Source organism: Salmo salar, chromosome ssa04 (genome assembly GCF_905237065.1).
Source record: "Salmo salar chromosome ssa04, Ssal_v3.1, whole genome shotgun sequence".
Lineage (NCBI taxonomy): Eukaryota > Metazoa > Chordata > Actinopteri > Salmoniformes > Salmonidae > Salmo > Salmo salar.
Genome location: NC_059445.1, coordinates 25,450,205 through 25,467,555, shown reverse-complemented (window position 1 = coordinate 25,467,555; position 17,351 = coordinate 25,450,205). Strand labels below are relative to the sequence as shown.

The window sequence follows — 17,351 nt, the reverse complement described above, 5'->3', positions numbered from 1 at the left end:
ACTACAGAGTAGGTGAAAGAGATTGTGGGAAAGTCTTTCTTTTTCCCAGAGCAGGTGTTGGAAGTGGGCAGTTAAATTTATAAAGGGCAATATTGCACAGGTGTAGCCTACTAAACAAAGCATTATCAACCCTGATAAGAGATTAGAAAACCACCTACTCTGGGACAATGTTACAGGATACTTAACTGTGTCAGACTTTCAGATAGAAGATTACAGGGTTATACTGTGGAGAATACAGATGGAGAGAAGAGGAAACGTACATTTGAGCATGGGGGTTTTGAATAAAACAACTTATAGATGGTGATGTTAAGTCAGACCACTTTATCGTAAAACATTTTTTACATACAGGTAAGGAAATGATTTGCCCAGTATCTTCATTCAGTTAATCAATATTAAGATGAAATGTTTTCATTTTAGTGCAGGACAACTGTTCTGCCAACTCTTCTACATTAGGCCTATATAATGTCTTCCAATCTGAATCTTGTCTTGTCTGTTCCCTGAGTTCCTTGATGATATTAATAAATTCTTCACAATTCTTCACAATTCTTCACTATTTAATTTGGTTTTCACTTTGTTCACTACATATATTTTATACATTTAATTAGTTATACATATAGGCTGGTTTCTGGTGAAAAAGTTCAACAACCAGACACCTCTGCACCGGAAGGAGGGATTGTCAGTGTGTCCTGCAGAAACATCTGTTTTAGGGGGAGCCAAAGGGAGTTCTGCACACTGACCATAATGCTAAAGATCAGGAATCAAAGTTCAAATGTAAAGGTACTCAATACCTTGTCCATGCTGCTGCAGACTGAAAGAGTGTACACCTAATCTGTTTTTTATACAGTAATGTTTCTAATTTCCTGTAACAAAACACTGGAGTCACAGCATTACGCAGTCTGACCTTTGTAGAAAAATACACCACATAAATACACAGAATGATAACTGAGGCACTCATGTTTTCTGACCAAAATGTGATAAAACATATCATTGGCATGTCATAATTTACAAGACATGTTTTTGTAGAAAATATAATAATTTGGCACAATAATGCATGACCACAGTCCAAATGTAAAAGCATAGAAAGGGAACCATTTGAGAACATTTTACTGACACATGATTTAAGTTACACTTACAATATACAGTACACTGGCTCAGACTACAACATGGTGTAGTATGTACAGTACAGTATACTGAAATATAAAAACATTCAACCACTAGATGAGAAAAATACATTAGAAGAAAAACACATTGTTTCCTTGAAAGCAATACTTGAAATGTAATAGGATTAGTCATCATTCTTTTAATATTAGAAATGTACAGCTGCCTGGCATTAAAAGTAACAGGACAAAACATCCCAAATACACTTAAACTCAATAAATAGAGAAACACACTTGAAAAAACCCCAACAATTACAGTGGTCTCTCCTAGACCCTAGAAGTAGGCTAAATTTGGTATTTGGTATTTTATTAGGATCCCAATTAGCTGTTGCAAAAGCAGCAGCTACTCTTCCAGGGGTCCACACAAAATATGACATAATACGGAACATTAATAGACGAGCACAGCTCAAGGACAGAACTACATCAATAAAAAAAGGCACACGTAGCCTACATATCACTACATACACACAAACTATCTAGGGTAAACATTAAAACCAGAATCTAGAGGTTGTGTGTCTCTGGAGAAACGTTGCCAATCTCAAACTCTAAAACGTAGCTATGGCCGCAAGGACTGACATTTTTTCACAGGTATGTTGTAGCAGTACAATCTTTGTTTCCAAAAATTCTAATGACAACAAAAATATAAACAATGGAGTAAAATTAAATCATATTGTGGGTTGTGATAAGGTAAGTATATTTTTCAAGCATGTATGGGGGATTGACGACTATTTAACATTAGGAAATATCAAAGATTGTATACTTTTAAATGGAATGTATAGGTAAGTCTGACGTAATGTATTGAAGCTCAGGTAAAAAAAAAGCTCAGTAAACAAATCTTTAACACTTTGAATAAGTCATAAGCTTATTTTAGAATAGTGAAATGTGAATTATATTATCTTAATATTCAGTCTCAATAACTACTCTGAAATAGAAATGTAATGGCCAACGTAGCCTAATAGCCATTGTGCTGAGGAGTAGGTGGCTTTATCTCACCAAACATCTGCTTTTTATGTACACAGCTGCTATCCACTGGCAAGCTATACAATGACCAACTATAAAAAGATACAGGGGAGCCACCTACATGTAAACAACAGAACAGACAGTACTGAAATAAGCTTTGGCACAGCAATAGCATAGATAACACACTAGTGAATTGTATTAAAAGAGGTTCCATTTGTTTTAACCTATAAATTGGGACAATGGGCACTTGAAAAGAGGGATCACCCTACTAATAACCCTAGGCATAGCTATTGAATTTGTCTTTATCAGTGAATCTCATCGAGGCCCCAATTCAACAAAAGACTGTGAGAATGACCAACAAAGGAAGTCTGAAATCATAACAACAGCACAATGGTTAAATGGGAATTTTCTCCAGGAACAACTGTGCCTCCATTAAGTTTTCTAAAATGAATATTGACTATAATTTTGTCTTAACGTCCTCTTTAGGATGTAACGCCTTCTCTTGGATGTGAATTATCACGTCTCCCTCTCAGAACCTTCCTGTTTTGCTCCTTCATGCAGTGTTAACATCCTCGCTGGCAGCCATGCGATGTAACTGGAGTGTATCATAAACTAACGTCAGGTTAGGGTTGTCTGTAAGCGACTCCAGTCCTTGTATACCTGTCCGCTCCTCCTAGACAGGGAGAGGGAGAGAGGTAGGGAGGAAAGAATTGAGATGGACAAGGAAAGAGTGGGGTAGGAAAGAAAAAAGGATCATATGTTTCGTTATCAAATACTTTGTACCAGAGGAAGGAAACAAGACAAGTCTGATGCTCTGTTGTCCATTCTCATTGTTCTGGACTAGGTAACTCAACAGTCAACACATCTAGAACCATTCCTAAATCTAGTGGCAGGAACCATGAAGCCAAGTTTAAAAGTCCACAGACTTGGCAAATACTGTAAAAGACACAGGAAGATCAAAAGCATTACTATACTGAACAAAAGTAGAAATGCAACATGCAACAATTTCAAAGATTTTACTGAATTACAGTTCATAAAAGGACATCACTCAATTGAAATAAATTAATCTATGGATTTCACATGACTGGGCAAGGGAGCAGCAATGGTTGGGCCAGGGAGGGCATAGGTCCACCCACTTAGGAGCCATGTCCCCCCACACCCCCAACCCTCCCAGAAGACCTGCAGGTGAAGAAGCCTGATGTGGAGACCCTGGGCTGGTATGGTTACACGTGGTCTGCAGTTGTGATACCAGTTGAATGGGTAGGTGTGTCCAAACATTTGACTGGTACTGTATGTACAATATGCAGTGTGGCTTCTCATTGTGCAACCCAAACATTTCATATGGGCAAAACTGGTTGCAATGACATCTGGCCGTGTATCAAACTCAGGTGGTCTGTGCAACTCAATACCACATTAACCCACTGGCACAGAGCTAAAGCCTACAGTTGTAGCCATGAGGGCTGCTAAAGCTGCTGTATTACATCTCCTATGTTTATCAGCCTGTAGCATTATTACTAACCTGTTTACCTGCTGGTTTAATGTGAGTTATCTCTGCATACTGAATGTCATCTTGCTTTCTTTCAGGTGAGTCTATAAAGGCAAATAAAGGAAATGAAATATACAGTGTGGGTGGGAGTAACTGACAGATATGCACAAATGCTCACCCCCAAGACAGGTTCTGAAAACACTAAGAACTCATGTTACTATGGATTCCTGTGTCTGTGCTAGCTGTCGTTTTGGCACAAGAGAAGCTATAAAGTAATGATTGTCAGAGTGTGCTTGTGTGTGTGTGTGCCTTCTGCTTTTTCAACATTTAGAGAAGTGGTCTGAGACAATGCAACTGTCTGACCAAGCAGAGGAAGTGTAGAAGATACACCACTTCATTTGACCTGCATCCGTTGTTCAGGCAAACATTTCCTACCTTTTCCAAAACACTATCCATGATGATTAAAAAAGGTTGTGCACAACATGTTTTGACTTTGACAAGGAGAATGACCTCACCCCGTTAAAAGCTAAATACCTGCATGTGAGTGTCTGTTTCTCTTCTTAAGATAGATTGCAAGTCCAACAAGTCCTGAAGCAACCAAAACGCTGATTACAGCAATAATAAGAGAACCTCGAGTCCTCTCATCACCATCTGAAGTAAAAAGATAGCAGCTATATTTTAATTAAAACATTGTGTTTCATAAAATGAGCTCTACCATACTTATTGTTTCATATCGAAGTTGGTATTGTCTGGATATTTGCAATGTAACATTGCTACTGTACATGTTTTTACCTGTCACCTTGGAGGGATCACTCTCTATACAAGAATTTGGAACATCAGCAGACTCCTTGCTGACTGGGTTGGCAGCCTCACATCTGTAAGAGTCTCTGTTCTGTTCATCCACCTTGAGAGGTAGAGAGAGGGTGATGTTGAGGTCAGGGCTGCTGGTCTGGTTGAGTATGTCCTCTCCTCTGTACCAGGACAGGGTCACCTCTCTCCCGTTCTCCATAGAACACACCACTGTACAGGAGATGTTATCATGGACCGTCACTTGAGGTTTGGACAGAACATCTGGAAGACAAATAATGAAAAAATTGGAATTAGTGAAATGGAACTGATCTTTAAAGTAGCAAAGACCAGTTGCTACATTCATTTTTGGACTTATAAATGAATGATATGCACTCATTGATTCTTGAAGAATATTTATAAATGCCTCATGAGCTTAGTCCCCATCAGAGAACCCATAAACTTGTTTAACTCCGGTGTTTGTAAACAAAGAAAATGTAAACAAACACTATATAAACTCATCAAAAAAAGAAATGTCCTCTCACTGTCATCTGTGTTTATTTTCAGCAAACTTAACATGTGTAAATATTTGTATGAACATAAGATTCAACAACTGAGACATGAACTGAACAAGTTCCACAGACATGTGACTAACAGAAATGGAATAATGTGTCCCTGAACAAAGGGGGGGTCAAAATCAAAAGTAACAGTCAGTATCGGTGTGGCCATCAGCAGCATTATGTACTGCAGTGCATCTCCTCCTCATGGACTGCAAAAGATTTGCCAGTTCTTGCTGTGAGATATTACCCCACTCTACCACCAAGGCACCTGCAAGTTCCTGGACATTTCTGGGGGGAATGGCCCTAGCCCTCACCCTCTGATCCAACAGGTCCTAGACGTGCTCAATGTGATTGAGATCCAGGCTCTTCGCTGGCCATGGCAGAACACTGACATTCCTGTCTTGCAGGAAATCACGCACAGAACGAGCAGTATGGCTGGTGGCATTGTCATGATGGATGGTCATGTCAGGACGAGCTTGCAGGAAGGGCACCACATGAGGGAGGAGGATGTCTTACCTGTAATGCACAGCGTTGAGATTACCTGCAATGACAACAAGCTGAGTCTGATGATGCTGAGACACACCGTCCCAGACCATGACGGACCCTCCACCTCCAAATCGATACCGCTCCCGAGTACAGGCCTCGGTGTAATGCTCATTCCTTCGACGATAAACACGAATCCGACCATCACCCCTGGTGAGACAAAACTGCGACTAGTCAGTGAAGAGCGCTTTTAGCCAGTCCTGTCTGGTCCAGCGACGGTGGGTTTGTGCCCATAGGCGACCATGTTGCCGGTGATGTTTGGTGAGGACCTGCCTTATAACAGGCCTACAAGCCCTCAGTCCAGCCTCTCTCAGCCTATTGCTGACAGTCTGAGCAGTGATGGAGGGATTGTGCGTTCCTGGTGTAACTCGGGCAGTTGTTTTTGCCATCCTGTATATGTTCCGCAGGTGTGATGTTCAGATGTACCGATCCTGTGCAGGTGTTGTTACACGTGGTCTGCCACTGCGAGGATGATCAGCTGTCCGTCCTGTCTCCCTGTAGCGCTGTCACAGGCGTCTCACAGTACAGACATTGCAATTTATTGCCCTGGCCACATCTGCAGTCCTCATGCCTCCTTGCAGTATGCCTACGGCATGTTCACACAGATGAGCAGGGACCCTGGGCATCTTATTTTTGGAGTTTTTCACAGTCAGTAGAAAGGCGTCTTTAGTGTCCTAAGTTTTTATAACAGTGACCTTAATTGACTAACGTCTGTAAGCTGTTACTGTCTTAACGACCGTTCCACAGGTGCATGTTCATGAATTGTTTATGGTTCATTGAACAAGCATGGGAAACAGTGTTTAAACCCTTTACAATGAAGATCTGTGAAGTTATTTGGATTTTTACGAATTATCTTTGAAAGACAGGGTCCTGAAAAAGGGACAATTTTTTTTTGCTGAGTTCATCTGAAAACTATAATTTTTATACAATGGCTGATCAGTCCTTGCATCCATAGCTCTGTCTGAATTTGAGAGTGGTTACATTTTTCCAGACCCATCCCTCTGCTTTTTACCAAGCCAAAAGGTGACAGCCTTAGTGTTGTTTCTACTGCTGATTGCCGCTTTAATGATTTTGTAATTTACAACGCACGCATGCACGCACGTGCGTGCGCAACACACACACACACACACACACACTTACAGTACACAGTAAGCTGAAATGTATGTGTCGTCTTCCCTTCATCTTCATCTGCCTTCTCCACATTATAAACCCCAGAATCGTCTATTTGTAGGTCTGACAAAGTGAAGAATCCAGTAACATTGTTCCAGTGAAGGCGGTTTTTAAATCTCTTCACAAGGTTGGTATTACTTTGTTTACCAGGGTACACCTGTGCAATATTGCCAAGGTCTCCATAAAGTAAATTGCCAGACTTCAACACCCTTTCTGGAAAAGAGAGAAACGTTCCCACGATGCCATTCACCTGCCGAGTCTCTGAATGGGCTGAATACTGTGCTGAGCAGAGTACTGTGGAGAGAAAGAGAGACTCAATATTCAACGCATTGACTTAATAAATATCATAGTTCTTCTCTAATAATATAGCAATGTAGCAAATTAGTTTTTCTCGATTTCTTGATAAAATGTGTCCAAACAGAATTAACATTTTATAAACAACTAACATGCAGCCATAAAAACTGAAACAGGTTGGCCAAAATGACACATTTAATTAGCAAAATGCATTAAGACTCAAAATATTAAATACATGAAACAAAATCAACTACCTCCATCAAAACATACAACTTGTAATCTATTGAAAAGTTATTTCAATAAATCGTTACACAATAGCCCAATAAATACGAACTAAACTATCAATATACTCTAACATGGTTTACCTTCTTTCATATTTCTGTGCATTTGTTGATACTATAATTATAGTATGCACCATAAAGTCATGTAAACATATCAAAGCACGGGCTGTATTATTATTATATTTCCTAAAATGATTTTACCAAAGTTGACCAATGCAGAAAGAATGTCACTGAAGAGCATGAATATCCAGAAACAAAAGGCTTTATTTGACCTTTTACCATGTTGTCCTTCACAAATTCAATAATGCTGTACAGTATATACAGAGAATAAAAATTAAAATACACCAAGCTAACAAATCACTGCAAAAACAAAGCAATGTAAAAAAGGCAACACCAATACAGTATACACCACATTCAGTCCATTTGTTCTTGTCAGTCAGGCCACATGTTTTCATCAACATCACCCTGGATGTTTTCCGTTAAAATGCAGTGAGGAAAACATCTCCTTGCATGGCACATCCACGCTTGGCAGTCCTCTTCAGTGATTGCCGTATAACCGGAATTCATTGTGTCTAGGAGGGACATCTGGTCATGTGGACGGTAATCATAAACGTTCCACCTCCACACATCTGAACCCCTCTTCATCTATGGGCCCCTCTACCTCTCCTTTGTCCTTTCCCTCGGCTTCTTACTCGGTCCATTCTTGCAAACAGCAACTCAGAAGTGAGTGACCTCTCAATTAAACTTTTAATGGAACTGATCTCTATCATAACCTAATGCGCACAACAGTATTATTTTTTTGTAAAACTGTAAGTCATTACTCATTGCTTTCACACAAAATGCAAATGCTAAGCACATTTTTGCAAAACAGTAAAAACAACTCACTACAAAAGACGTAAAACATTTGGTGACAGCTGATACAAATTACTCCTATGAATGTGAACCTCTTCTGCATACGTTCACACTTCTTTACACAATTGTTCACTCAGCAATCAGTGCTTATTCATGGTTTAAAGAGGTCAAAACTGTAAAGGCCTGATGTGATGGTGACGGTCAGGAAAGAAAGTACATAAAATGGTTCCAAAAGAGTTCTTCGGCTGTCCCCATGTCCCCTTTTTGGTTCTAGATAAAAAGCATTTTTGGTTTCAGGTTGAACCCTTTTGAGTTCCATGTAGGGGCCCCTGGGGTAAGGGTTCTACATGGAACCCAAAAGGGTTCTGCCTGAAACCAAAAATGGTTCTTCAAAGGGTTCTCCTATGGGGACAGCTGAAGAACTGTGTTAGGTTTTACACACTGAAATTAAGTAAACAAATTGTTATTCTGCTGTTGATGGCACAATAACTGAAATGCCATCATTGTGAGAATGAAAAAAACAATCCTTTATTACTTTCTTTTTTGGTACTTTTATTTTAAGAGGCAAATTCCATTGAGACCAAAACCTCTTTTGCAAGAAAGCCCTGCATGTGCACAAATTATACAAAATATGCCTGAACTGCCCTAGAGGCACCAGACATTCACAGTGCAGAGAGCTCTGCAGATCATTCCATATATGGGGCGCAAAAAAAACTGAATGCAGATTTACTTAATTCCGTAGTGATCAACAGGATTTCTAGAGTTAGTCATCCCTGTGATCGGGACTGGTAGCTCTTATGTCTGTAATTTAAAAATGAAAATGAGGCCCACAAAAACGTAGCGCCGGTATTATGGGTCGTATCTTTTGAACCGTAAAAGCTACAACCAAGCTGTTTTCTCTGAGGAAAAGAGTGAGACTTGGCTACACCGAACCTGGCCACGAAATGCAGTGGGGAAAGTGAGAGGATTGAGCGAGACTATAAACTCAAAGACAACCTACCTCTATACTCAAGAAAGAGAAAAACATAGCTAGACTGTTCCATCACTATTTAAATCAATGCTGCTATTGTTTTTAATTTCGTAAAGCAGCTTGTGTTTCTTATCCAGGCAAAGAGAGAGTCACCTGCACCAGTCGCCTGCGCGATGTGTAGCCGATAATCAGAGAAGAATCTGTCTGCCTTTCTGCCCACACTCATAGTTTGCTCACCTGCAGCTCACCAGCTGATGTATAGAAGGCTGTGACGTCTTTCCTTCTGCTTAACAGAACTGTTCCTGCGCAGACACAGTCTATTTAGCAGTCCGATTTTAGTAGCAGAGATAATTTAGTCAAGTTTCATTTTAGTAAACTGAAATGAAAAATATTTGAGCCTATAGTTTGTTCTTGGTCTATTTAGCCAGTGTTTGGCGAATATTTTTGTCACTATTTTTGTTGATGAAATTAACACTGATCCAAACAATTTACCACTTAATCTTACATCTAGACGTTCCGCTAGCGGAACACCTGCTCCAATATCCAATGATAGGCGTGGCGCGAATTACAAATTCCTCAAAAATCCCAAAACTTCAATTTTTCAAACATATGACTATTTTACAGCATTTTAAAGACAAGACTCTCCTTTATCTAACCACACTGTCCGATTTCAAAAAGGCTTTACAGCGAAAGCAAAACATTAGATTATGTCAGCAGAGTACCCAGCCAGAAATAATCAGACACCCATTTTTCAAGCTAGCATATAATGTCACAAAAAACAAAACCACAGCTAAATGCAGCACTAACCTTTGATGATCTTCATCAGATGACACTCCTAGGACATTATGTTATACAATACATGCATGTTTTGTTCAATCAAGTTCATATTTATATCAAAAACCGGCTTTTTACATTAGCATGTGACGTTCAGAACTAGCATTCCCACCGAACACTTCCGGTGAATTTACTAAATTACTCATGATAAACGTTCACAAAAAACATAACAATTATTTTAAGAATTATAGATACAGAACTCCGTTATGCAATCGCTATGGCCGATTTTAAAATAGCTTTTCGGTGAAAGCACATTTTGCAATATTCTGAGTAGATAGCCTGGCCATCATGGCTAGCTATTTTGACACCCGTCCAAGTGTGGTACTCACCAAACTCAGATTTACTATAAGAAAAATTGGATTACCTTTGCTGTTCTTCGTCAGAATGCACTCCCAGGACTTCTACTTCAATAACAAATGTTGGTTTGGTTCCAAATAATCCATAGTTATATCCAAATAGGGGCGTTTTGTTCGTGCGTTCAAGACACTATCCGAAGGGTAAAGAAGGCCCGGCGCGTTTCGTGACAAAAAAATTCAAAATATGCCATTACCATACTTCGAAGCATGTCAAACGCTGTTTAAAATCAATTTTTAAGCGATTTTTCTCGTAAAAAAGCGATAATATTCCGACCGGGAAACCCTGTTTTCGTTCAGAGACGAAAAAATAAAAACATGGAGTCGTCTCGTGCACGCGGCCCCAGTCTCATTGTTCTCAGATCGACCACTATCCAAATGCGCTACTGTTTTTCAGCCCTGGCCTGCAAAGTCATCATTCAACGTTCTGGTGCCTTCTGAGAGCATATGGGAGCGTTAGAAAATGTCACGTTACAGCAGAGATCCCCTGTTTTGGATATAGATGATCAAGAAGGCCAAGAAATAGTCAGAGAGGGTGCTTCCTGTTTGGAATCTTCTCAGGTTTTGGCCTGCCAAATGAGTTCTGTTATACTCACAGACACCATTCAAATAGTTTTAGAAACTTTGGAGTGTTTTCTATCCAAAGCTAATAATTATATGCATATTCTAGTTTCTGGGCAGGAGTAATAATCAGATTAAATCGGGTACGTTTTTTATCCGGCCGTGAAAATACTGCCCTCTATCCATAACAAGTTAATAAAATACTTCAAAGTCCTATTAAAAGTAGTTTTTTGGGGTATCGGTACTTTACTTGATTATTTATATTTCTGACATGTTTTACTTTTACTTCACTACATTCCCAAAGAAAATTATATACTTTTTACTCCATACATTTTTCCTGACACCCAAAAGTACTCTTTACATTTTGAGATCAGGACAGGAAAATTATCAAATTCACACACTTACCAAGAGAACAACCCCGGTCATCCCTACTGCCTGTGATCTGATGACTCACTAAGCACATGCTTCCTTTGTAAATGATGTCTGAGTGTTGGAGCGTGCCCCTGGCTATCCATAAATTAAAATAAACAAGAAAATTATGCCGTCTGGTTTGCTCAATATAAAGAATTTGGAATTATTTATAGTTTTACTTTTGATACTTAAGTATATTTTAGAAATTAGATTTACTTTTGATACTTAAGTATATTTCAAACCAAATACTTTTAGACTTTTACTCAAGTAATATTTTACTGGGTGACTTTCACTTTTACTTGAGTCATTTTCTATTAAGGTATCTGTACTTTTACTTAAGTGATGACAATTCGGTACCTTTTCCACCACTGCTTCATTTAAAACCAGTGATGTTGCTGAGATGGTGCTATGCCTTAGTCTGAAGCCTGACTGATACTCATTTAGAATAGATTTCGTAGCTAGCAGAGATCTAAGTTGACAGTTGATTAGAGATTCATTAATTTTGTCAAACTGGTCCTTGACTAAAAAACACTTTCAATGAAAATGTTAATTCTTCATTTGTGTCCGGGAAACCAGCCCTAAATGTCTACAATGACGTGGTGCTCTGTTTTTCTCTGTCTATTTGTTTTCCTGCTCATCCAGGATAAGCAAACACTGACATACAAAAACAAAGGTTAGAACATAGCTTTGTTTAATAAATTGTTAAAAACATGTATTTTGAAAAATAAAACCACTATTGCATCTAGCTGCCACAATTTTGCAAGTGTCAGAAAACACCTCAAACTGTTATGTTAGGATGTAGGACTATGTTTAATAATCAACACAATCACAAAAAAACGTGTTCACGCATTATAACGGTCAGAACATACAGTAGGTCTACAACAAAATAGAGAAACACATTAATCTTAGTCAAAATTGACCAGGACAAAAGACGACAAAAGCTCTTCGCATGCATGACTTGTTACAGCAACATATAACTTCAGAACTGGCCGAAATATCTTTGTACTGGCTAAAGCCAGTGGCATGAATTTAAATTGTTTATATAGTTAGAGACAGATACAATATATTCAGTGCTCTCCACTAATTTTGTCACCCTTGGTAAATCTGAGCAAAATGGGCAGTGAAAAAACGTCTTTATTGTTTATCCTCTTGGTCTTTCATGAAATAAATTCACACAAATCCAACCTTTAATTAAAGCAAAATAATTGAAAGAAAAAATACATGCTTATCATAAAACAAATATTTTTTCGCAAATATACAGTACCAGTCAAACGTTTGGACACACCTACTCATTCAATGGATTTTCTATATTTTTACTATGTTCTACATTGTAGAATAATAACACATATGGAATCATGTAGTAACCAAAAAAGTGTTCAGCATATAAAAATATATTTTAGACTTTAGATTCTTCAAAGTAGCCACCCTTTGCCTTGAAGACAGCTTTGCACACTATTGGCATTCTCTCAACCAGCTTCATGAGGTAGTCACCTGGAATGCTTTACCAACAATCTGGAAGGAGTTCCCACATATGCTGAGCACTTGTTGACTGCTTTTCCTTCACTCTGTGGTCCAACTCCTTCCAAACCATCTCAATTGGGTTGAGGTCGGGTGAATGTGAAGGCCAGGCCATCTGATGCAGCATTCCATCACTCTCATTATTGGTGAAATATCCCTTACACAGCCTGGAGGTGTGTTTTAGGTCATTGTCCTATTGAAAAACAAATGATAGTCCCACTAAGCGCAAACCAGATGGGATGGTGTATCGCTGCAGAATGCTGTGGTAGCAATGCTGGTAAAGTGTGCCTTGAATTCTAAATAAGTCAAAGACAGTGTCACCAGCAAAGCACCCCCACAGCATCACACCTCCTCCATGCTTCACAGTGGGACCCACACATGCGGAGATCATCCGTACACCTACTCTGCGTCTCTCAAAGACATGACGGTTGGAACCAAAAATCTCTAATGCCCATTGCTGGAGTTTCTTGGCCCAAGCAAGTCTCTTCTTCTTATTGGTGTCCTTTAGTAGTTTTTTTGTTGTTGCAGCAATTCATCCATGAAGGCCTGATTCACACAGTCTCCTCTGAACAGTTAATGTTGAGATATGTCTGTCACTTGAACTCTGTGAAGCATTTATTTGGGCTGCAATCTGAGGTGCAGTTAATAGCCGATTTCTGAGGCTGGTAACTCTAATGAACTTATCCTCTACAGCAGAGGTAACTCTGGGTCTTCTTTTCCTGTGGTGGTCCTCATGAGGGCCAGTTTCGTCATAGCGCTTGATGGTTTTGCGACTGCACTTGAAATTCTCCGGATTGACTGACTTTCATGTCTAAAGGTAATGATGGACTGTAATTTCTCTTCACTTATTTTAGCTGTTATTGCCATAATATGGACTTGGTCTTTTCCATATAGGGCTATCTTCTGTATACCAACCCTACCTTGTTACAACAAAACTGATTGGCTCAAACGCCGGAAGGAAAGAAATTGCACAAATTAACTTTTAAAAAGGCACACCTGTTAATTGAAATGCGTTCCAGATGACTACCTCATGAAGCTGGTTGAGAGAATGCCAACAGTGTGCAAAGCTGTCATCAAGGCAAAGGGTGGCTAGTTTGAAGAATCTCAAATATAAAATTTATTTAGATTTGTTTAACCTGTTAGGGCTAGGGGGCAGTATTGACACGGCTGGATAAAAAACATACCCGATTTAATCTGTTTACCACTCCTACCCAGTAACTAGAATATGCATATACTTATTACATATGGATAGAAAACACCCTAAATTTTCTAAAACTGTTTGAATGGTGTCTGTGAGTATAACAGAACTCAAATGGCAGGTCAAAACCTGAGAGATTCCTTTACAGGAAGTGGCCTGTCTGACCATTTCTTGAACTTCTTTTCCATCTCTATCATTTACTAAGGATCTCTGCTCTAACGTGACACTTCCCACGTCGTCCATAGGCGCTCAGAGCCCGGGAAAAAACAGAATGTCGTCATTCCAGCCCCAGGCTGAAACACATTATCGCCTTTCTCAAGTGGCCGATCAAGGGACACTGGGCTTAGGCGCGTGACCCGACCGCCCCCGCCTTTGGGATTTTTTCCTCTGTTTGCCGAAAAGGAGATTCCCTGTCGGAATATTATCGCTTTTCTACGAGAAAAATGTCGTAAAAATTGATTTTAAACAGCGGTTGACATGCTTCGAAGTACGGTAATGGAATATTTAGAATTTTATTGTCACGAATTGCGCCATGCGCGCGACACTTCTTTACTATTTCGGATAGTGTCTGGAACGCACAAACAAAACGCCGCTATTCGGATATAACGATGGATTATTTTGGACCAAACCAACATTTGTTATTGAAGTAGCAGTCCTGGGTGTGCATTCTGACGAAGACAACAAAAGGTAATCAAACTTTTATAATAGTAAATATGATTATGGTGAGTGCTAAACTTGCCGGGTGTCTAAATAGCGAGCCCGTGATGCCTGGGCTATGTACTTAGAATATTGCAAAATGTGCTTTCACCAAAAAGCTATTTTAAAATCGGACATATCGAGTGCATAGAGGAGGTCTGTATCTATAATTCTTAAAATAATTGTTATGCTTTTTGTGAACGTTTATCGTGAGTAATTTAGTAAAATGTTAGCGAATTCCCGGAAGTTTGCGGGGGTATGCTAGTTCTGAACGTCACATGCTAATGTAAAAAGCTGGTTTTTGATATAAATATGAACTTGATTGAACAAAACATGCATGTATTGTATAACATAATGTCCTAGGGTTGTCATCTGATGAAGATCATCAAAGGTGAGTGCTGCATTTAGCTGTCTTCTGGGTTTTGGTGACATTATATGCTGGCTTGAAAAATGGGTGTCTGATTATTTCTGGCTTGGTACTCTGCTGACATAATCTAATGTTTTGCTTTCGTTGTAAAGCCTTTTTGAAATCGGACAGTGTGGTTAGATTAACGAGAGTCTTGTCTTTAAATTGCTGTAAAATAGTCATATGTTTGAGAAATTGAAGTAATAGGATTTTTAACGTTTTGAAAATCGCGCCAGTGGCTGTTACGTAGGTAACGCAAGCGTCCCACCTAGCCCATAGAGGTTAACACTTTTTTGGTTACTACATGATTCCATATGTGTTATTTCATTGTTTTGAGGTGTGTTATTTCATAGTTTTCACTATTATTCTACAAATAGGCATTTTCAAGCGTTTAGCAATTTTTTTATAGCCATTTCCTGATTTGTGCAGCTCAACAACCTTTTGTTGCACATCATTACTGTATTCTCGGGTCTTTCCCATAGTGATGCAGAAATATGGAAATTGTATGTCCTCATATTTATACCCCAGTGAAACAGGAAGTCATGGCTTACCACTTAAGTGTTCCTAACTTAAAAACGTAAAATATGAATGGGAATTTACTTGATTTATTTCTAGGGGTGCCAATAATTGTGGCACACATGTTTCAGAGAGAAATATTAATCACATCATTTTTTTTCAATAATCTTACTTCAATTAAAAGGTTCTATTTTTGTGAACATTTTGAATGAAAAACCAAATAGGATAAACAGCAACAACAACAATAATTCACAACCCGTTTTGCTCTTTATACCGAAGTAAATGTTATGATGTAACATTAGCTAGAGCTAGGCAAAAGGGCACTGTATACCGAAGTAAATGTTGTGATGTACCATTAGCTAGAGCTAGGCAAAAGTTGGCAAACGTTAGCTTGCTAGTTCACTAACTTTAGCTATTATTTTTGCCTCAGTCACACTAGACCTGAATCAAACAATGAAATAAGCGGCCAAACTATTAAACAGCAATATATTCCACCGTAATGTGAGTTGTTATTAGTCAGTATAGCAATGTAACGTTATTGATCTGTCAGTTTCACTAGCTAACTCCCTACTTTTCACACTTACACGGTATAAACAGCTCTACAGACTTCACTGTCATGGTGCACAGTCAGTACACAACACTATGCTCATCATGTCTTAGCAGGATCAGATGGTGACAGGTGTCCCAGCAGGGTCAGACAGCCAGGGAAGACCAGTCTATGGAGCTCAGGTGAATTTTGCAATATATTATAACAATCAGTGAATGGATACAAAGTTCCATCTTGAGTTGATGGGTAGGCTACAGTGTGATCTGGGAATAATGGTAATTTCAATTATTGAACCATTGATTGTTTTCTTGGATAATATAATGTATAAATGTACACCAAGGTAATTCTTTGTCATGCGTCATCTGAGCAGTATCAGATGGTGACAGGGGTCTCATCAGGGTCAGGCAGTCAGGGAAGACCAGTCTGTCACTGCGCAGAGGGGAAATTTTGCAGATGCTACACTTTACTCTCTCAGTGCAGCAAACACTGGACAGGCAAGAAGCTTCAATATTAAAATTATTTTAAAGCAGTTAGACAAACCTCTAAAGTTGATTTCCAAACTGTTTCATGGGTTGATAGTGGCTTTTCACGATGACACAAAATATGTAAAATAAAAATGTGTGGAAGACCAGGGAGACACTATTGATGATGATGAATGGATACAGATATGCCCTGTCATGTTCAAATAATCTCAGACATAAATAACTGCAGTTTAAGATCATCCATAGAATGTACTACAGTGGAAAGAAAAGTATGTGAACCCTTTGATATTACCTGGAGTCTAATTCACAACACAGCCCCTTTTTTTCAATTTTCGCCTAAAATGACATACCCAAATATAACTGCCTGTAACTCAGGCCATGAAGCAAGGATATGCATATGCTTGGTACCATTTGAAAGGAAACACTTTGAAGTTTGTGGAAATGTGAAAGGAATGTGCAATTTCGATTTTGTCCACTAGATGGCAGCAGTGTATGTGCAATGGTTTAGACTGATCCAATGAACCATTGCATTTCTGTTCAAAATGTTGTATCAAGACTTCCCAAATGTGCCTAATTTGTTTATTAATAGCTTTTCATGTTCAAAACTGTGCACTCTCCTCAAACAATAGCATGGTATTATTTCACTGTAATAGCTACTGTAAATTGGACAGTGCAGTTAGATTAACAAGAATTTACGCCGATCACAAAGATGTTTTAATTAATAACACACAAACAATTATATGCTTTCATGTCTTTATTGAACACACCGT

General features: G+C 38.9%; 1 protein-coding gene across 4 annotated transcripts in view; it reads right to left on the bottom strand.

Annotated features, from left to right (window-relative positions):
• Positions 1 to 306: 306 nt before the first annotated feature.
• Positions 307 to 17,351, bottom strand: part of LOC106602781 (leucine-rich repeats and immunoglobulin-like domains protein 1) — a 33,542-nt gene continuing 16,497 nt past the window's right edge. Inside the window, exons 2-6 of one of the 4 annotated variants that reach the window (XM_045716748.1) lie at positions 6,633 to 6,956; positions 4,396 to 4,674; positions 4,138 to 4,254; positions 3,637 to 3,707; positions 307 to 2,790 (exon numbers count right to left, since the gene is read on the bottom strand). In XM_045716748.1, coding sequence (XP_045572704.1) covers positions 2,671 to 2,790; positions 3,637 to 3,707; positions 4,138 to 4,254; positions 4,396 to 4,674; positions 6,633 to 6,956 — 911 coding nt within the window. In that variant the 3' untranslated portion in view covers positions 307 to 2,670. The remainder of the gene's footprint in view (positions 2,791 to 3,636; positions 3,708 to 4,137; positions 4,255 to 4,395; positions 4,675 to 6,632; positions 6,957 to 17,351) is intronic. The other 3 variants (XM_045716749.1, XM_045716750.1, XM_045716751.1) reach the window with 3 other exon arrangements.